The 21,174-nt window shown below is 47.4% G+C and overlaps 1 protein-coding gene across 1 annotated transcript in view; it reads left to right on the forward strand.

Annotated features, from left to right (window-relative positions):
- LOC107117752 (transcription factor IIIB 90 kDa subunit-like) overlaps positions 1-14,683 on the forward strand; it is a gene marked incomplete at its 5' end in the record, with an annotated part of 78,874 nt that extends 64,191 nt beyond the window's left edge. Inside the window, 3 exons of the mRNA XM_015419915.1 lie at positions 502-583; positions 3,022-3,077; positions 14,423-14,683. Of these exons, the coding sequence (XP_015275401.1) occupies positions 502-583; positions 3,022-3,077; positions 14,423-14,683 (399 nt within the window). The remainder of the gene's footprint in view (positions 1-501; positions 584-3,021; positions 3,078-14,422) is intronic.
- Between the last annotated feature and the right edge of the window lie 6,491 nt (positions 14,684-21,174).

The raw sequence follows: 21,174 nt of genomic DNA on the forward strand, positions 1-21,174 counted from the left end.
TCTTTCCCTCTTCCCTCACTGATACTGCTTGAAAGCCCCAGGTGGTTCTTGCGGAGGAATAAGGCTGCCAGGCCCTACCTTGTTGCTGGTGGTGGGGATTTGGGGGGTGTTTCTGATGGGGACAGCATTGTTGTAATATCATCGATGTTGTGTGGCGACACTCTGGTCTGAGGGCAAAACTCTATGGTCTGAGGGCAAAACTCTACGGTTTGACAGCAAATTTACCGTAGAGTATTCAAACCAGAGGGTCACCTGTGACGTCGCTGACATGATGACATCACTTTCAGGTGGCTGCTTGGGGGCGGGGTTCCCCCCACCGGCCAGAAGCCACAAAAACGAGGGGAACCCCCGCTGGGACCTGGGGACTAGCAACCCTACGGAGGAGGCAGAAAGGGGATGGAGAGAAGATGAGTGGCTCCGGAAGCGAACTGCGAGGTTGCTTTGCCGATTCTCATTGCGAGTTGCTAAACACACACTTCTTCTCCCCCCTCTTCTCCCCAGTATATACTTAACGAAACAGAAGCCAAAATAAAAGCCGAACTCTGGATGAAGGAGAATGCAGATTATTTGAAAGAACAAAAGGGTAAGCGGGATGATTGAAAGTCTCCTTTTCTGGTGATTCATGTTGTGAAGTGTTGGGTCTGAAAACAGTCATTGACGTGATTGAGCAGTTAATTGTAGACTTAAACACGTTATTTTTTGATGTGTGGTTTTTTTTTTAAAAAAGGACTTTAGTTGTCGCTGCATACTTATTCCGGGTTTAAATTTCCCATTGGTCCCGATTCTCCCTGTGGCCTCAGCCAAAGCTGCACTTTCTCTCCGCTTGCCCCACCCCCACCCCCACCGCATCCAAATCTGTAGGAGAATCACAATGGTTTGCAGGGTAATTGTAAGAGTTCCTCAGATAAGACATGGAGCTGTGATTGCTGTGATGGGCTGTGTGAGGTGGTAGGGGCTCATACCTGGTTGCCATCCTCCAGGGAGGACCTGTAGATCTCCTTGAATGGCCACTGACCTCCAGACAACGGAGTTTAATTCCCCTTGGAGAAAATGGCTGCTTTGGATTGTGGAATTCTATGGCAATATACCTAGGGTTACCACCCTCCAGGGGATGGCTGCAGATCTGAGATTATGGAGAAAATGAGACCTGGAGAAAATGGCCACTTTGAAAGGTGGACTCTATGGCAATGTAGAAGAAGAGGAGGAGATTGGATTTATACCCTGCCCTTCACTACCCAAAGGAGTCTCAGAGTAGCTGACAATCTCCTTTCCCTTCCCCTCCCCACAACAGACACCCTGTGAGGTAGGTGGGGCTGAGAGAGCTCTTTCGAGGACTACCCTTCAGAGAACAGCTCTGAAAGAACTTGTGACTGACCCAAGGTCACACCAGCAGCTGCATGTGGAGGAGTGGGGAATCAAACCCGGTTCTCCCAGATTAGAGTCCGCACTCCTAAACGCTACACCAAACTGGCTCTCAGCTGTACCCTGCTGAGGTCCCTCCCCTGCCCTCCACCCCCAAACTCTCCAGGTATTTCCCGACCCATATCTGGCAACCCTAATTATACCCCACTGAGGTCCTTTCCTCTCCAAACCCAAATTACTCCAGTCTCGACCCCCCCCAAAAAAAATCTCCAGGAATTCCCAGCCTGGATTTGGCAAACCTAGGCTCAGGGAATGGGCTGGGAATGAAGTTCTGCCTCTGACACTAACCACTTGGTGGCCTTAGGCCTGCCTATCTCATTCATCCATGTATGTTAAACTGTGTCCCTTGTCACCCCAGTGAGTAAAACCATTTGCTCTTAGAAAGCTATACACTCTTGGCTTTTAAGTCCTGTCTGTTAATCCAGGCCAATTGGGAAGTTTTTAGGACTAGAGTTACAATTCTCTTTTTCTCTGCCTCTCAGTTTCAGCTCCCCCACATGCAATAAGTTTCATTTATTTTTATATTATATTATATGCCTCATTTGTACCCCACTTTTTCTTCCCATGGGGGTAGGGCAGAAATGACTTACAAAACCCTTCCCCTCTTCCATTTTATTTTCCCAACAGCCCTGTGAGGTAGGTTAGGCTGGCCGGCCCAAGGTCCCCCAGCAAGCCTTCGGGGCAGAATGGTCTTTCGAACCTGGGTCTCCAGCACTTTAAACCACTACACTACACTCCTTGTCACAGTTCTCTCAGAGCTGTTCTCTCATGAGCAGTTCTCGAGAGAGCTCTCTTAGCCCCACCTACCTCACAGGGTGTCTGTTGTGGGGAGGGGAAGGGAAAGGAGTTTGTAAGCCGCTCTGAGACTCCTTCGGGTAGTGAAGGACAGGGTATAAATCCAATCTCTTCTTCTCCATCATCATCTTGTTATGGTGATAATATGGTGATAGTAATACTAGATACTTTATGAGGCTGTTGTACAGACCATAACAAGCTCTTAAAGTGCTCTGAACCTGGAAAGGATTTATATACGTGCCAGATTGTTGTTGTTTAAAAATTACCATTCATCGGTGGACCATGTGGATTTTCATTTGAGGTTTATGTTTTAAAAAAAAACAGTCATGCAAATCTGAAGTCAGCACATAAGAAGCTTTTTTTTCTTCGGTGCTTTCAAAGGAGTCAGTTTGGTGTAGTGGTTAAGTGTGGGAGAACTGGGTTTGATTCTCCACTCCTTCACTTGCACCTGCTGGATGACCTTGGGCAAGCCATAGTTCTGTCAGAACTGTTCTCTCAAGAGCAGTCCTCAAAAGAGCTCTCTCAGCCCCACCTACCTCACACAGGGTGTCTGTTGTGGGGAGGGGAAGGGAAAGGAGTTTATAAGCCGCTCTGAGACTCCCTTGGGTAGTGAAAGACGGGGTATAAATCCAATCTCTTCTTCTTTTTTCAGCTGTGCTAAATGATGTAAAAAATATTTTAGCTGCTAGTTTAACCAGTCAGATAGCTGACAACCAGGGGGGAAAAAAGTTAATAGCCTTCCAGAATATCATCTGGATTACACCTGTGCCGTCATGCTCCTTCTCTGTTTCTTTCCCGTTCCAGAAAAAGAAGCGAGGATAGCAAAGGAGAAAGAACTCGGGATTTATAAAGAACATAAGGTAAGAGTATTTTGGGAACAAGCAGAGCGCGTGCAATATTGGGCGGTTTTATTTCCGATGCACAGTTCTGTGCGGCTGGTTCTCTCCAGCAATCTGTCTCCTGATTGAGTGATGTTATCTGATTTTGTAATCTGCTCCCTGATTGGCTGCAAGTTTTGATTGTACTAGTAGTCTGCCTTGAGTCCCCACGGGAAAGGTGGAGTATAAATTAAAACAAGAATAGTCCAAACGATAGATAAATCTGAATCTAAATCTAGTGGCACCTGAAAGACCAACAAGAGTTTCAGGGCATAAGCTTTTGAGCGTCAGAGCTCCCTTCGTCAAGAAAGCTTTGGCTCTCGAAAGCTTTCGCCCTGAAAAATCTTGTTGGTCTCTGTTTGGCGCGCAGAAGGTCCCAAGTTCAATCCCCAGACTCTCCAGTTCAAAGGACCAGGCAGTAGGCGATGTGAAAGACCTCTGCTTATAGATGCTGGGCAGCTGCAGCCAGTCTGGGTAGGCAATACTGATCCTGATGGAGCAAAGGTCTGATTCTGTATATAAGGCAGCTTCTTGTGTGTTCATGTGTGCTACCGGCCTCAAACCTTGCTCCTCTGTTGCAGACCAACATGGCTACCCACCTAAAACTATCGACTTTTCTCTCTTTTTTCTTTTTTTGGTATTTTTACATTTGTGTGTGTGTGTGTGCACACGCCCGTGCCTGGAAGTCATGGCGACCTCTGGCGACCCCTACTGGGGCATGGAGGACGTTGAGATAAGTGGTTCGATGGCCTGCCTCTGCCTCCCGGCCCTGGTATTCCTTGGAAGTCTCCCATCCAAATACTTGCCAGGGTCGGCCCTGCTTAGCTTCCGATATCTGACGAGATCGAGCTTGCCCGGTCTATGTCAGGGCGACCTTTATTTCTGTACGAGCGTTCGTGAGTGACAGATTACTTCCTGAGATAAGGGGCTCACGAAAGCTCATGAATGTAGGTCGTCTTTAAGGTGCCGCTGGGATTTTGTTTTATTTTCCGAGGACAGACTTAGTAGACTTCACAGTATCGCCGAATCTGCCTTATGGTAGCTTTTGAAAATAAGCACAAGAATATACCACTGTGTATTATTTGCAGTGAACCTAAAGCTTAGCTTTTTCGGTAGCGATCTTATTGGGGGGGGCTGTAATTCTTCCTTTCTTTGCTAGGGAAGATTACAAGTGTTTGTATGAAGTATGGGGATAAAAGTGTAGCAACAAATATTTTAATTGCATTAAAGTAGAGTTGCCAACCTCCAGGTGGGGGCTGGAGATCGTCTGGAATGACACCTGATCTCCAGTGAACAAAAATTGCTTATTTATTTATCTATTCAAAACATTTATTCCACTTCTCCTGCAGAAAATGGCTGCCTTGGAAGGCGGATTTCAAGGCTTTATACCCTGCCAACTTCCCTCCCCTCCCTAAATCCCATTCTCCCTGCCCCCTCCCCCTTTAAAATCTCCAGGTCTTTCCAAACCCGAAGTTGGCAATCCTGTATTGAAGCAAATCACACGCCTGCAAGATTTGGACCTTCCTGAGGACACACTTTAAAAAAACCACAAAAAAAACACCCTTCCCAAATGCTTTGTTTTCTTCTTTCGGTTTTTCTTCCCCCTCAGCGGCCTAAACGCCATTTCATGTTTCCATAATGGAATTGTCTACGAGGAGCAGAGCACAATATCCATTACAGTAATTTGAAGCAATGTGCGTGTTACCCTTCATAAAGCATGTAATGTGTGTATTAATTACTACAGCTGAGTGGAAACGAGGGAAGGTGGCATTTCGCAAACGTTTTCTCCTCCCTCCTCTCGCCCAGTGTTTCCCACACTCCCCGCTTCAGTGATCTTTTGGTGATTCCCCCCCACACACACCTCACACGAGAATTGCACTGACAGCACTGTGGGAATGAGGCGGGCCCGTCTAACACGCATTCCAGGGGGTCACCCACTCTCTCTCTCCCTGGCATCTGGGCGGAAACATTCTGTCATAAGCCTTTTTGTCGCCCCGACTGGCTTTGGGTTTAGCATCACAGTCCTGTTGGCTTTGTTCAGAAAAGAAGGTGATATGGTAACCATCTTCAAGTACTCGAAGGGCTGTCATCTGGAGGATGGTGTGGAATTGTTTTCTGTTGCCCCAGAAGGTCGGACCAGAACCAACGGGTTGAAATTAAATCAGAAGAGTTTTTGGCTAAACATGAGGAAGAACTTCCTGACAGTTAGAGCGGCTCCTCGGCGGAACAGGCTTCCTCGGGAGGTGGTGGGTTCTCCTTTGGAGGTTTTCAAACAGAGGCTAGATGGCCATCTGATGGCAATGCTGATTCTGTGAACTTGGGCAAATCATGAGAGGGAGGGCAGGAAGGGCTGCATCAGTGCTTAGTTCTTGTGGCCGTTTCTTACATGCCCAGGGAAATGCTGATCGCCACTTTGGGATCAGGAAGCCATTTTTCTCCAGGGCAGTTTGGCTGGGGATCCTGGAGGGTTTTTTTGCCATCTTCTGGGCATGGAACGGGGGTCGCTGGGGGTGTGGAGGGGGGAGGTATGTGTGAATTTCCTGCATTGTGTAGTGGGTTGGACTAGATGACCCTGGAGGTCCCTTCCAACTCTATGATTCTATTCTAGTAGCAGTGACAGCAATCATATATCCCAAATCTCCTCAGCTATATTATATATATCCTTTTGTATGAGGAAGATCAGTTCTCAGACAAAAAAGGCTGCTCAAACTGTGGAAGATTGGGGCTCCAGATCGGTGTGAGAAAGTTGGCAGGGTGTGCAGGCTTTCAGCAGTGCTTCCCTAAGAACACTTTCCTGGGGAGTAGGCCCTACTGATTAGACCTGAGTAGGATTCTATGACCAGGGCTGCTTCCACACGTCGCCAGATACTACTCTTTAGCAATAGTTTGCAACTATGTTTTCCTATGTGGACGAGAAAATCCACTCGTGAATAATTGCTGTACTGTAGCGGTGGAGTCACTAGAAAAGACAATAAAGATAGGACAAGTTGGCCGGAGCCAACTGAGGCTTCTGACTTATGGCAGCTCTATGAATTAATGACCTCCAAACTGTCCTGTTATTAAGAGCCACGCTCAGGCCTTGTGTGCTGTGAGGGCCCTTGTGGCTTCCGTTATTGAGTCCATCCATCTCCAGTTGAGCCTTCCTCTTTTCCTGCTTCCTTCAACTTTTCTTAGCATCGTTGTCTTTTCCAGTGGTTCTTGTCTTCTCACAATGTGACCAAAGTTAGATAACCTCAGCTCAGTCGTTTTAGCTCCTAGGGGGAGTTCAGGCTTGATTTGATCTGATTAGTTATATACATTTTCTCTTCTAGTTTGGTGTAGTAGTTCAGTGCGTGGACTCTAATCTGGGAGAACCGGGTTTGATTCCCCACTCCTCCACTTGCAGCTGCTGGATGACTTTGGGCAAGCCATAGTTCTGTGAGAGCTGTTCTCTCAGGAGCAGTTCTGGAAAGAGCTCTCTCAGCCCCACCTACCTCACAGGGTGTCTGTTGTGTTGAGGGGAAGGGAAAGGAGATTGTAAGCCACTCTGAGACTCCTTTGGTTAGTGAAGGGCGGGGTATAAATCCAATCTCCTCCTCCTCCTCCTCTTCTTCTTCTTCTTCTTCTTCACCTGCCCTGCGGCTAAGGCTACCAGCCTCCAGATGGGGTCTGGAGACCTCCCAGAATTACACCTGATCTTCAGACCACAGAGACCAGTTCCTCAGTAGAAAATGGCTGTTTTGGAGGGTGGGCTGTATGGTATTATATCTCGCTGAGATCCCGCCTCTCCCCAAACCCCGCCCTCTCCAGGCTCCACCCCCAAATTGCCGGGAATTTCCCAAGCCAGAGTCGGCGACCCTGCCTGTACAGAACGGCAATCTTACATTTGCAGGATTGTTCAAAATTTCTCGCTCTGCTGTCAAGGAACTCCCATTTTGAATACAATACATTCCGTCACTCCCTCCCTCCCCTGCACCCAGCCTCTGACGCTAGACCCTTGAGAGCCATTTTTTTTTCCTTTTGAAGACTTTGGGTAATTTTGCCCTTCCCATGGCTGATGCTGTTGTTGAGGCATGCCAGTGTTATCCTAATTGAGCCAGGTTCCTTTGTACATTTGTGTGGTTTTTTAAAAAAAGATCTGAGTTTGTCATCCACAGTTTAAATGTCCGCTTAAGAATGGTGTACCCGTAGCAGTGGTCTGCCAACAGTGGCTGTTCCCCTATAGCATGAATGGCACAAGGACGCTGATTATTTGTCATAGAAACGGAACGGTGTGTTCTGCTTTTCCCATGAAAAGTGTGCCAAGGAAGCTTCCCCACCATGATTCCCAATCAAGGCTCCAAGCAAGTGGGCAGGACAACATTTGAGTCCAGTGGCACCTTTAAGACCAACAAAGTTTTAGTCTAGGTATAAGCTAGGTAAAGGAGCTGCGGTGGCTCAAGTGGTTAAGACGCTGAACTGCAGGCTGTGGAAGGTCAGTAGTTCAGCAGTTCGAGACCCGAGTGTGCCGCATGACGGAGTGAGCTCCCATCTCTAGTTCCAGCTCCTGCCAACCTAGCAGTTCGAAAGCAAGAAATTGCAAGTAGATAAATAGGTACCACTTCGGTGGGAAGGTAACAGCGTTCCGTGCGCCTTGGTGTTTAGTCATGCCGGCCACATGACCATGGAAACGTCTTCGGACAGCGCTGGCTCTTCGGCTTTGAAACGGAGATGAGCACCGCAACCCTAGAGTCGGACTCGACTGGCTTTCGAGCAAGGGAACCTTTACCCTTTACCTTTATAAGCTAGGTATAAGGGACATCCATTTAGCCTCAACCAGAACCAGGGCCTTTTCTGCCCTGGCGGAACGTGGTCCTGCATGAGATCAGGGCACTGCAGGACCTTCTGCCATTCCACAGGGTCAGTAAAATGGAGCTGTTCCACCAGGGCTTTGGTTGAGATGACGGGCGTCCAGAAAAATAGTTGGCCTGCCCTGATGAAGACACTACACGGCCTGGATTAAACAAATTTAGAATCCAGCGGCACCAGTATTGGAGACTGCAATAATTGGTGCAATCTATTTTTAAATTCCTTGTTTTTAATGTTTGAATGAACTATTTATTATTGTCTTTTTGTGATGCCAAATTGCCTAATTATTTGTTGTGATCCGCCCTGAGCCTATTCGTGGGGAGAGCGGGATATAAATTTGGAAAACAAACGAACAAATAAATAAATTTTGTGCACATGCACACTTCTTCAGACCAACACAGCTACCCACCTGAATCTATATTCAGATAAGTACTTAGTACACTTAGTACATAAGTACCAACTCATGATCGGGACTTTTTTTTAAAAGGCCATTTCGTCTCCCACACCTCCATCCCCTGAGAACAAAACAAGACAACGAAACATTGTCTGATTACTGAAAGCATCTCTTTCAGGCCACAATCGTACAGACTCAGCACTGTCTGAATAATTTTTACAACTCGGCAAAAAAAAATCTCCTGGAACAGAAGCGTGTCTCGAACACCCACTTCCTTGTTCTCACCACATAAACCTTTCTGCTCCTTTCTCGGGGGGTTTCAAGGACTGCTCGAGGGTTAACATCTTATCCTAGCATCACTTCTTAAGGTAACCCGTTGCCTTGTATTTTTGTGCCTCGTGGAACCTGCCAGGAGCAGTGTTCCCTCTAAGCTGAGTTAGCATGAGCTAGCTCACAGTTTTTCAGCCTCTGGCTCATACATTTTTGTCTTAGCTCAGGAAGGATGGCTCCAGAGCAAGCTAATTTATGCAGCAGCCAAATCGCTCGCTTTAATGCCAGTAGCTCATAAAGTAGGATTTTTGCTCATAAGACTCCACAGCTTAGAGGGAGCATTGGCCAGGAGACATTCGAAAACAAACGCATCGATTAACTTCTTCTGTTGCTCTGGACGGGAGTGGAGTTTTTGTTTTTTAAAGTTACATTGGAAAAGGGATAAAGACTGTGGCCTACCCAGCCCATTGCAGCCTATCACTGTGAGCATGCTCCAGACGAGGCAGCTTCTACACCACTTAGCCTATCATGTTCAAAAGCTCATGCCTTGTTTCAGCTCTGTTTGAGATTTCTGTAATCCAAACCGTATTGTTCAGTAGACGTCCCATCCTGTTGACCGTTACTTGACTTACATCGGAGTTGTCAAACTCATTTGTTACGAGGGCCGGACTTGACATAAATGTCACTTTGTTGGGTCGGGCCTTGTGTGCCATAAAATGTAATATCAGGTACGAGAGGTGTAAACTTTATAAAGGACACGGGCAAACCCAAATAACTATTGACACGCCGGGCATGCTGGGGGCGGGGCCACGGTCATCCGAGGAAAAACTATGGTTTTCCCTCAGACGGTCATGGCCACGCCCCCGGCGTGCCCACGTCAGTTCTGGGTGACGTGGATGCGGTGCAGGCGCACGCGCACAAGCCACCGGCCGGGAGTCCCCTGCTCCGGCAGAAATTTCACTTGACAACCCTACCTGGGGGGGGGGGGTTGCGAGAGATGGGGAGATTATATGAGAGTGCCAGAAGTCATACTGTCCTGTCACTGTCCTCAGCCGAATAAAAAAACAAAGCAATATATTTCTAGCAGTGAAAGGAATTAATTTACTGGGGAACCCACAAAAACCCCAGTAAGGGTATTTAATCATATGCAAGACTAGGTTTCCCCCCCAAGAGATACCATAAAAGGGGGAGTACCTTACATTTCCATATATACCAGTTGCTTGTGTCTGGGTAAGAGCCCTGGATGGGCATGTTCCGGCCCCCGGGCCTTATGTTTGACACCCCTGATACTGTCCACCTTGAGTGAGAAAGGCAGATGATAAATAGGCCAAGGAGAGAGAGAGAGAGAAGCAGAGAAAATTGACAGAATGCTAATACTTCGTTTCAGTGCAGGCATAATGTTTAACTACAGTTAGTACTCAAAGTGATTTGTCACTTTAACCCTAGTGAAGAGCACAGACACCCTGACCTGAGTAGCCCGATCACGTCCGATCTTGGGAGCTTAGCAGGATCGGTCCTGGTTAGTGCTTGGATGGGAGACCACCGAGGAAGCCCAGGGTTGCTACGCAGAGGCGGGCAAGTGCAAACCACCTCTGAACAGCTCTTCCTTTGAAAACTCTATGGGGGGGGTCACCATCAGTGTTCCCTCTAAGCCGAGTTAGTGTGAGCCAGCTCACCGTTTTTTAGCCTCCGGCTCACACATTTTTTTTTTTGTCTTCGCTCAGGAAGGATGGGCTCCGGAGCAAACTAACTGATGCAGCAACCACATCGCTCGCTCACAGCTGCAATGCCAGTAGCTCCCAAAGTAGGATTTTTACTCACAAGACTCCACAGCGTAGAGGGGGCATTGTTCACCATATGTCGGTTGCTACTTGGTGGCCAAAGAAAAAAGAAAAAGCCACGGACATGCAGCAAAACCATAGTTTAGCTTCCTAGGCAAAGCCCTGCCCAGGGAGATACCTGCGAGATCTGCTTTTCACCTTGCTGGTAGAGAGTCAGGGAAACCACTTTCATTTGTTGGCTGGTGCACATCATTATGCTTAACTTTGGTTACCGCAAAGCAGGGGTCGTTTCGTAGAAAAAGAGGTGCAGGAGCTCATTAGCATAACTTATTTGCATATGCCACACCCCCTGACATCACTAGAAGTGTGTCAGAAGGCAACACCCACCGCTCAGGCTCCACTGGACTGTTTTGGATTGCTAGCTATTGGGGGGGGCATGCAGATCTGTCCTCGCAGAGGAGGGAGAGCTTGTACCTGAATAAAATTTGGTCTTAAAGGTACCACTGGACTGTTTTGGACCAGGGGGCCGGGGTGGGGGGTCTGCAGTTTAATTGGCTGCTTCTTGCTCTGACTGAGGGCTGCTGGGAGCAGGGGGTGGGGCTTGTTGCATGTGCCCGCCCCCTGGGCTCTTTACTGCCGGAACTCCGCTCCTGTGCGCTCCTGCAGGAAATGACCCCTGCCGTAAAGCGTGGTCTGCGTGGGGCCCTTTTTGGAATGAACTGTAGCTCTTATCCTGTCCGAGGGCCGCTTGTCGTTCAGTTTGTTCTCAGTTCTTACGCCCATCCTTCGTAGAGGTCCTGTGTTCATGAGTCTGCATTGAAATCGGAGCTAATATTTAATATTTTCTCTCTCTTGATGGAACCCTTTCTCAGTGTAGCACAGTCTGAGTCTAGTTAATGTTGTTGTTGTTCTGGGTAGCTATTTCCCAGAGGCCCGCATTAACCTGAGCCCGCTTACCAGCAGATATCCGACTTCCATGTATTCCACTTGGCTGCCCTCACCGATCTGTAGAACAGCAGTCCCGTGGGAACTCTTGAACACAGCTCTCTACTTTTACTTAAACTGCTGCTGAATCTCTCGAGCATCGTGGGGCAGCCATGCCTATAAAGCTTCTCGGTATTCCTGTTGCTTTCTTAACACCTACAGTGAAGCTAGTAAAAACCCATTAAGTCGGCTTTCCTGAGTGGGAAAAGGATATATTTTTCGAGTCAGAGTACTGAGTCTTATTTTTATCCTTAGGTCTTATAAAAAATATTCATCAGGAGGTATCTCCCTGCAACTTGGGAGAGATCCAGGTTGTAGGAATAAAGGGCTGCAGAGATCTGTCAACAGCAAAAACCTGGGGGGAGGGAGCAGAGGGGGGACCCGGCACGTGCCTGTGTGCGAGGTGAGGTGCTGGCGAGCTGAAAAGTTTATCCCTGCCCCCTGCAAGCTGAAAAGTCTATCCGTTCCCCCTTTATATAGAAGCAGGGCTATTTTTGAGCAGGAACGCACAGGAACGGAGTTCCGGCTGGCTTCAGAGTTAGCCACGTCTACTACAGCCAAAACCTCTGCGTGTGTAGCTACAGAGGGAAGGCCTGGAGAGCGACCCCCGGCGACTCCGAGGCAGGCGGGCCACGGGCCCCCTGGAAGGATCAGGGAGGCATTTAAATGCCTCCCCCCTTCCCTGGCCTGTCCAAGTGTCGGCTTGCCCAGGCGCCCCACAGTCGCGGGGCGCCTGGACAAGCCAAGGGAAGGCATGGGGTGTGTGGCCTAATATGCTAATTTATTTCTGCCTTTGGGTGTGGCCTGTTATGCTAATGAGTTCCTGCTGGGCTTTTTCTACAAAAAGAAGCCCTGCATAGAAGAGAATTGATCAGATGGAATGTGGTTGAAGGATGATTGTGAACAGGCTGGCCGGAGTCTGTATGTAACGTTAGAACCTGGCCAGGAAACTGAGCCGCCCTCTCCTTTTTCAATTAACAATTTTCCCCCCACACTCTTGTTGGTTGATTTGCTGAATAATATTCTGACAGATGTAGATCAAGATGAATTGCAATTGATAATGAAGCCCAAGAAATGCATCCATAAGAACATAAGGACATAAGAGAAGCCAGTGTTGGATCAGGCCAATGGCCCATCCGGTCCAACACTCTGTCACACAGTGGCCAAAAATACCAGGTATGAACAAAATATATACCATGAAATGGCAACAAATATGCACAGACTCTTCTTTAAATTTACTTATAAATAATGTAATGGTAGAATTTATATTACATACAATCCTTGCTATTTGTATCAATACAAATACTACAAAAGACAATATTGTCTACTTCTTACAACAACCCATTGAAGCAAACAACAGCATCACATTATTTAGAAGTAAAATTAAATCCAGGCCAAGAGCCCTGTCATGGGAGGAAGCAGTTCTGTTTCAGATAAATAATAATTTAACCCCCCCACACACACACTTTCATAAATGGGCTATCAGATGGTCGGCAAGGTGAAATCTTTATTTGGTACTAACCAGCCCCCCCCCCCAAAGGAGGGCCTTTTGATTGCTATTTAAACCATCACAGTATGTGGTGATGTCTGCCAACTTGGAAGGTGTTAAAAAGGGAGTGGACAAATTCACGGAGGACAGGGCTATCTCTGACTACTAGTCATGAACCCTACTAGCCATGATGTGTATCTGTGCCCTTCAGAACCAGAGGCATTGTGCCTCTTTAAATCCATTGCTGGGGAGCCCGAGCGGAAAGAGGCTGTTACAGTCTTCTTGCCTGGTTGGCTCCTGTGTGAGACAGGGATGCTGGACTAGACGGGCCTTCGGTCTGATCCGGCACGGCTCATGTCTTTCATGGCTCAAGGGTAAAAGCATCTGCTTGGTATGAAGAAGGTCCCAGGTTCAATCCCTGGCATCTCCAGTTTAAAAGGTAAGGTGGCAGATGATATAAAAGACCTCTGCCTGAGACCCCGGAGAGCCAACGCCAGTCTGAGTAGATGATACTGACCCTGATAGCCAGTTTGGTGTAGTGGTTAAGAACATGGACTCTGATCTGGGAGAACCATGGGATAGAGAGGTAGAGAAAGAGGTCCTTTTCTCCCTTTCTCACAATACAAGAACTCGTGGGCATTCCATGAAATTGCTGAGCGGTCGGTTTAGAACGGATAAAAGGAAGTCCTTCTTCACCAAAAGGCTTCAAAAGGGAATTAGATAAGCATATGGAGCAGAGGTCCATCAGTGGCTATTAGCCACAAGGTATAGATAGGGACTCTGAGGCAAGTGATGCTCTGTCTTCTTGGTGCTTGGGGGGGGGGTCAACAGTGGGAGGGCTTCTAATGTCCTGGCCCCACTGGTGGATCTTCTGATGGCAGCTGGTATTTTTGGCCACTGTGTGACAGAGTGTTGGACTGGATGGGCCTTTGGCCTGATCCAACATTGGCATCTCTTATGTTCTTATGTAACCAGGTTTTATTCCCCAAGGAGCGACTGGTGTGACCTTGGGTCGGTCATAAGTTCTTTCAGAGCTGTTCTCTCAAGGGCAGTCCTCGAAAGAGCTCTCTCGCCCCCCCCACCTCACAGGGTGTCTGTTGTGGGGAGGGGAAGGGAAAGGGATTGTAAGCCACTCTGAGACTCCTTTGGGTAGTGAAGGGTGGGGTATAGATCCAATCTCCTCCTCCTCCTTCTCCTCCTCCTCTTCTTCTTCTTCTTCTTCTTCTGATAGACCAATAGTCTGATTCAGTCTAAGGCAGCTTTGTACATTCATGTGTTCTTCTTATGTTAATTACTGGAAAGAAGAAATCTGCATGATTCTACCATGAGCTCTGGCATCCAGGATCCAGATTCTTTGCAATGTTGGCACCTCGAAGCGATCATAAGACCTAATGTGGCTTCTTCCCAACACAATTCTTTTACCTATCAACTTGTCTCAGACTAGCTGGTATTCAGGTAACGGCAATTACCCCGCAGCCTGCTCTTCAGCTGCACAAAGATATTACTCTGATTGTCCCCCCAAAATTAAAACCGTTCCTTTTCCCTTTTCTTCTTCTTCTTTTCTTTCTTATTTTAAATGAAGCCCAAGAAGTCGGCAAAGAAACGGGAGCTGATCCAGGCCAGCACAGCGGGAGAAGCCATTGAAAAGATGTTGGAACAGAAGAAGATCTCAAGTAAAATTAATTACAACGTGCTAAGGGACCTCAACAGCAAAGGAGGCAGCCCGCCGAAGAAAGAGGATGACGGTGCCGATGACAGAGGCTCCACCAAGAAGCTGTCGAGGAGGAAATCTCTCGCGGCTCGGAATGCTGCCAACTCCATAAACACCGTGGGGAAAAGGTAACGCAATTGTTCATTTGTATGGTGGTGATCTAGGGATTGCTAGCAGTTCTTTGACACTGAAATGCATTTGCTTTTGCAGTTGCTTTGACACTTTTGCTTTATTTCGGCACCTGGGAGCCGAAAAACGAATTTTCTTCTTCCTCCTCCTCTTCCTCTGCCAGTCTCATATCATCGGCTGGCAGCTTCCGCACGGATTAATCAGCGGCACGATTAGTCACTGTCGTGCGAAGGCATCCATCGGAACTCGTAAAAGGGGTTGCACTCAGCCACTGACTCCTCCTCCCTCCCTCAGTATCCTGAGAGTTTTGTCCCCTCTTCTTGTTCTAAGCGATCGGATTTAGCGTAAGGCGACGTGATAGGTGTGTTAAACCTTCGGCTTTTTTTTTTTAAAATTAATTTCGGTTTGGAAAAAGAATAGACGGTTCTCATCTGCCGTGACAGTGTGCCATGGTACAATTCGTTCTCTGCTCGTTTTTGTTCCAAATTTTCGGTTTCGAATGCATGCCTTGGATTAGAAGCTTTATAGTAAGTGGGCATTCCAGTGAGTTGTGCATTCCTCAAATGAGAGAAGGGGGGGTGGAATAAGGAATGCGCTGTAACGAAGGGGTCCCCAACGCAGTGCTGGCCAACACCTTTCCTGATGCCCACTAAGTGTTTTAAGAAAGTGAGTGGGTCCAGGTGGGGTAGTTGCCCAGCAGGGCATCTGATTGGCCACTGGAGATGTGATTGCGTGGGCAGATAAAACAGCATTGTTTCAGTAGCAGCTGCTACCACAGGGTTGGTCTTATTCTTTCTCACTCCTCTTTCCCAGTGGTTTTGTTTTTAACATTACCTCCCTTTCCCCCCACATTGGGCTCCCTCTGTGTGTGCAGTTCCGCCTCTTGCAGCGGCCATTTTGTCGTTGGCTCCACCTCCCCTGGTGGCCATTTTCTGGTCGCACCCACCACCCTGTGCCAGAATTCCAGTAGTGGCCACCGGCTTAAAAAGGTTGGGGACCCCTGCTCTAAAAGATAGGATATTCAACTTTGGACACATTTATAGGGCAGATGGACTCCCATTCTAGCTGTATCTGAAGAAGGGAGGAGTGACCCACGAAAGCCCCTCCCCTCCCACATATTTTGTTAATCTTTAAGGTGCTACTGGACTCTTGCTCTTTTCCACTGCTACAGAGAGACTAACACGGCTACCCATCTTGATTTATAGAGGGTTAGCCTTTTGTTGCTGGTTAGCCATGATAACCAAATGACATCCAGGTCACAGGAAGAAAGCCTGTGACGGTCAGATGTAGAGATGTGAAGGCCCAGAAAAAACCGGAAAAATTCTGGAAAAAAATGTTTTTTTCCCGTTTTTTTTTCCTGAAGCCTTTTTTTGTTTTTTTCCAAAAAATTGGAAAAATTGAAAAAATAAAATAAAAGAATTGGTTATGGAACATTTTATTTTAACATGATGAATAAAATATTTTTCCCCCCAAATCATTTCTAAAAAATATGTATGGTATCAGATTGATCTAATTTCTGTGCACTGAGGACAAGCAAGTCCTAGGTTACAAACTGAACTCTCCAATGCAAGAACAAGATGCATTTCTTCCTTTAGGAGGTGCTATTGTGACAGGAAAAGAAAAAGGTTTCAGTTTTGTTTTTGCATGTGGGTGGGTATTCTGTTTGTAATAATTGTTTGGATACACTATATTTCTAATATGCTAGTTGTGATAATTTCATGCCAAGTAAAAACGTCCCTTGTCATATTTTATGTTCCTAAGTAACAGGATGACTTTCAATCTGGAAAAGAAAAAAGAAGTGCTAGTGTAGCATTTTTTTCCATTTTTCCGAAGATTTCTGTTTTTTCTCGGAAAGAAACGGGGAAAAAAACGTGTTTTTTTCCGAGCTTCAAAATTTCCGGAAATTTTATATCTCTAGTCAGATGCTGGGGAACAGTTATCCGGGGGAGAGCCGTTGTCTGCTTGTGGCCCTCCATGCAGGCCCGTAGCCAGGATTTTTTTGTTCAAGGGGCATTTGAATGTTTAAGGGGGCAGTTAAATTGTAGTTTCCCAAAGGCTCGTGAAAATGCTTTTGAAAGACTAACCATGACCTAAGTGGCATGCAGCAGGACGGGGCTAGCAGAAAGGGGGATTGTTGGAGATTCATTGGAGGTGCCGCTCCTGAGTGCCCTTCTAAGCTTTCTTGCCCTGTGGAACTCAAAAGCCATTTAGATGCCCTCTGGAGCTGTCTTTTCCTGGGTCGCATGCTGCCCCCCCACAACTGGAGGGAGAGGGGAGCCTGTGGGCAAGCTGTGGTGCTCTCACCTTGGCCGCTGCCAGCAGCAGGCAGTTGGGGGGCAGTTCCTCAAAAATAAGGTTTCTGGCATGACTGTTTGTGGGGCAGGGCTTTTGATTGAGGGGGCAGGGCCCCCAAATGCCCACTGTAGCTACAGGCCTGTTTCCGTGTGACTTCTGGTCGGCCACTCTGGAAACAGGATGCTGGACAACAAGGACTGTCAGTTTGGCCCAGCGTGGCTATTTTGAGCTCTCATCGCATTTAAAATATGCACGGCAAGAGCCTTACTTGTGAAGTATGCAGTACTCAGTTCTTACTGTGGCTTCAGGCTTCTGCTGGTTATACACTGAGAGCGGCATTGATTTGGTTCAAAGCGCCAGAGTCCACCGGCTTCCCCTTCGGCATCCAGATAACGCTGTGTGATTTTTCCGGGAGGACTTCATACCCATGGAAAAGAATTACTTCCCCCCCCCCGGGCTGATGTCTGCCCATCTGGCTCCAGCCTCTTCAGGGCAGAGACGCTTTAAGAACCGGATGTCGAATGAGCAGAGCGATCCAAAGTGACAGGCTGAGCCGCCGAAGGACCGAGGATGCCGCTTGAGCTTCCGGGGCTACTCGGACACTTTCCACTCGCTGTGTAATAAAGAGTCATCGGCTCCATATAAGCTCCTGGTGCCAATCGTGGGAATCGGATGATCTGATTTATTATTTTTTTGCTGTCAAGTCACAGGTGACTTGCGGCAACCCCACAGGGTTTTGAGGGCAAGAGACATTCAGAGGGGGGTTTGCCATTGTCTGCCTCTGTGTAGCAACCCTGGGACGAATACTTTTCTGTTGGGACCCACAGAATGACACAGAATGACACATAACGTGAAGCAAAAGATCAGGGATCCCTAATGGTGGAGCTTGGTGGGCCCTTTGGCACCTGTTGACACCTTTCCCGGCACTCGTCAAGTGTTTTTATAAAGTGGGTGGGGCCAGGTGGGGCACCTGCTCAGCAGGGCTTCTGATTGGCTGCTGGAGATACGAATGTCTGGGCAGATTAAAACATCGTTTCAGTGGCAGCTGCCCCCTCAGTGCTGGCGGTGTTCTCTTTCCGGCATATGTTTAGAACTACCTCTCCTCCCCGGTGCTCAGGCTTCCTCTGTGTGTGGCTCTGCCTCCTGCGGCAGCCGTTTCGTGGTTGGCTCTCCTTCCCATGGCAGCTGTTTCGTGGTTGTGCCCACCACCCTGTGTCAGAATTTCAAAGGTGCCCGCAGGCTCAGAAAGGTTGGGGGGGCCCTGCAACAGATGACCAGGACTGGATTACCTGTTGGGCATCAAAGAGCATGCTTGGAGAACAAGTTTGGTGTAGTGGTTAAATGCGCGGACTCTAATCTGAGAGAACCGGGTTTGATTCCCCATGCCTCCACTTGCACCTGGCTGGATGACCCTGGTCCATCACAAGTTCTCTCAGAGCTGTTCTCTCAAGGGCAGATTCTCTCAGAGCTCTCTCAGCCCCGCCTCCCTCACAGGGTTGTCTGTTGCATTGAGGGGAAGGGAAAGGAGTTTGTAAGCCGCTCTGAGACTCCTTCAGGGTGGGGTATAAATCCAATCTGTTCTTCTTCTTCTTTGCAATTAACTTTCTATATTTGGGGGTGGGCTGAAGCTTAGCGATAGGACACACGCAGAAGGTCCCGGGTTCGATTCCCGGCATCTTCAATGAAATTATAATCTAGCACTTTAGGGAATTATAAGTGTTTTAATACTGTTTTAAATGTTTTATTATATTACTAAATGTTTTTGCTGATTTTATGTAAGCCGCCCTGGGCCGTCCTAGGCTGGGAGGGCGGGGTATAAATTTGACTAAATAAATAAATGAAAACATTCTCTGCTACGCATTGTTTGGAGGGCCACAGCCAGGTGCAAAGCAAAACGGTTCTCCAGCAGACCCGGGCTAAGATGGCTTTCCAGGTTCATAAGCCACGGATCCAGACACAGGAATTCACGTTTCAAACAGAGCGTGTCTGCTAAGAATCTGGCAAGTGCATAGACTATTTCGGTTTTCTCGGGGTTAAAGATCTACGGCCGGCCTTTTTTATTTTCCTTCCATTACTCTTAAGTGCGATACATCTTACGCTGCATGCATAAATTCCTTTGTTCGGCATTATTTTTGGATGTAATGCATAAATCTCTTTGCTCACATTTGTTCCTCGGAGGTATTAACAGATAAATGCATTCTCCCCCCCCCCCAGCGATACAATAATCACAGTAATTTATGTGCAATTAAGAACGAAACGCACTGTGCTTCTCACTGGAAAGTGAAGCACCTTGTGCGTCTCCATCCAGAAGTCGGGAGCGCAGATCATGCTAGCCAGGTAAATTTGCAGTGATTTACAATCTCGGTTTTATCTTTAGTGATCTTAAATATGTAGCACGTTGTTATTTCACAGAAGCAGACGTTTGTCTTACGAGCTGTGGTTAAATCTATACTTTCAGTGCCAAACTTCAAGTTGCTTTTTTGCCATCAAGTCACAGCTGACTTCTGGTGCCCTGTAGGGCTTTCAAGACAAGAGATGTTCTGAGGCAGTTTGCCATTGCCTACCTCCACGACATGACCGTGGTATTCCTTGGGAATCTCCCATCTAAATACCAGCCAGGGCTTTACCCTGCTTAGCTCTCGAGATCTGACAAGAGGTCAGGGCTGTTATCCAGGTCAGGGGTGTAAGTCAAAGTCAAGTGAGACTATCTGATCTGGGAAAAGGTACTTCGGTTCAGTGTAGACGTAAGCAGGGCTATTTTGGGGCAGGAACGCACAGGAACGGAGTTCCATCTGGCTCCCGAGTTGGCCACGCCCAGCAGGAACTCATTAGCATAACAGGCCACGCCCAACAGCAGAAACTCATTAGGATTGGCTACGTTAGGGGTGTGTGGCCTAACATGCAAAGGAGTTCCTGCTACAAAAAAGGCCCTGGGGTTTGACCACAAACAAGGTAAACACAATAACAAGCAAAAGGTGGGTGTGGCTGGATGACCACACTTCTGGTAGCATGGGGGTGCGGCCTAATGTGCTAATGAGTTTAGGTGTGGCTAATATGCTAATGGGTTCCTGCTGGGCTTTTTCTACAAAAAAAGCCCTGGACGTAAGTCTGGCTTCTTCTGTGTGGAAGCCCCTTCCACTCCCTTATCACCTTTAACCATTCATTCATTCATCCATCCATTCATCCATCCATCCATTCGATTTGTACCCCGCCCTCCCTGCAAAGCAGGCTCAGGGCGGCTCACATTAGGCAATACATAAATAACAATTAAAATCCACATAAAATCATCTAAAAACAATTCAAGTTATAAGTAATTCAAATTCATAAAGTGCTGGTGATGATTAATTAGTTGTTTAAGTTGGCTTACTTTAAGAGTGTACACAGCGATCTAACAGTCATTCTGCTCATGGTCTTCATAATACAAGGGCAGCACAGGCTAGATGTCAAAACCAAAGGCCAGGATTCTGTAGTGGTGGTGGCTCCTTAGTTGAAAGCCTGGCGGAAGAGCTCCGTCTTGCAGGCCCTGCGGAACTGCAAAAGATCCCGCATGATTTAGTACATGATTTAGTACTGTGTTTACTCAACAAGAAGACAACCCTGAATGTAAGAAAACTCCTCCATGTTATACTAAGGTTGCCATTTGCCTCATGGGGACAGGGGGTCCCCTAATTTTGTGGGCTCCTGCCCACCGCCAGCCAGCTAGCCAGTGGGAGGGATTCCCCCCAAAACAACGATGTCGCACGCAACATGCTTGCATCACCTGGAAGTTACACCGGTAATGTCGGGGGGCAACACTCTGGCTTTTGGGCAAAACTCTATGGTTTGATTCTTATTTTACCATAGAGTTTTGCCCAAAAGCCAGAGCATCGTCGGAGACGTGCCGACATGCTAACGTCACTTTCAGGTGACGCAGGGATTTGAAAAACAGAATGCCTTCTTTTTCAGAAATGGGTTTGCAAATCAAGTTACAATTAACCGTGGTTAGCAGTGGTGCAGATGTAACACCAAAGCTGTTGGGGGAGTGGAACGGGAAATAAGTGTTGACCATCCACAATTGTTGTTCTTTCCTTGTGAAAATCACGTATCTTTGAGTAATTGTTTGCGAAACCTGATATTGTTTGAAATTTCATATGCTATGTGGTATTGGACTAGTAAATTCTAATACTTATTATTCAGTTGAATGTTTGGTACACGCTGTT

The sequence above is a fragment of the Gekko japonicus genome, unplaced genomic scaffold (genome assembly GCF_001447785.1).
Source record: "Gekko japonicus isolate JY-2015 unplaced genomic scaffold, Gekko_japonicus_V1.1 scaffold3461, whole genome shotgun sequence".
NCBI lineage: Eukaryota > Metazoa > Chordata > Lepidosauria > Squamata > Gekkonidae > Gekko > Gekko japonicus.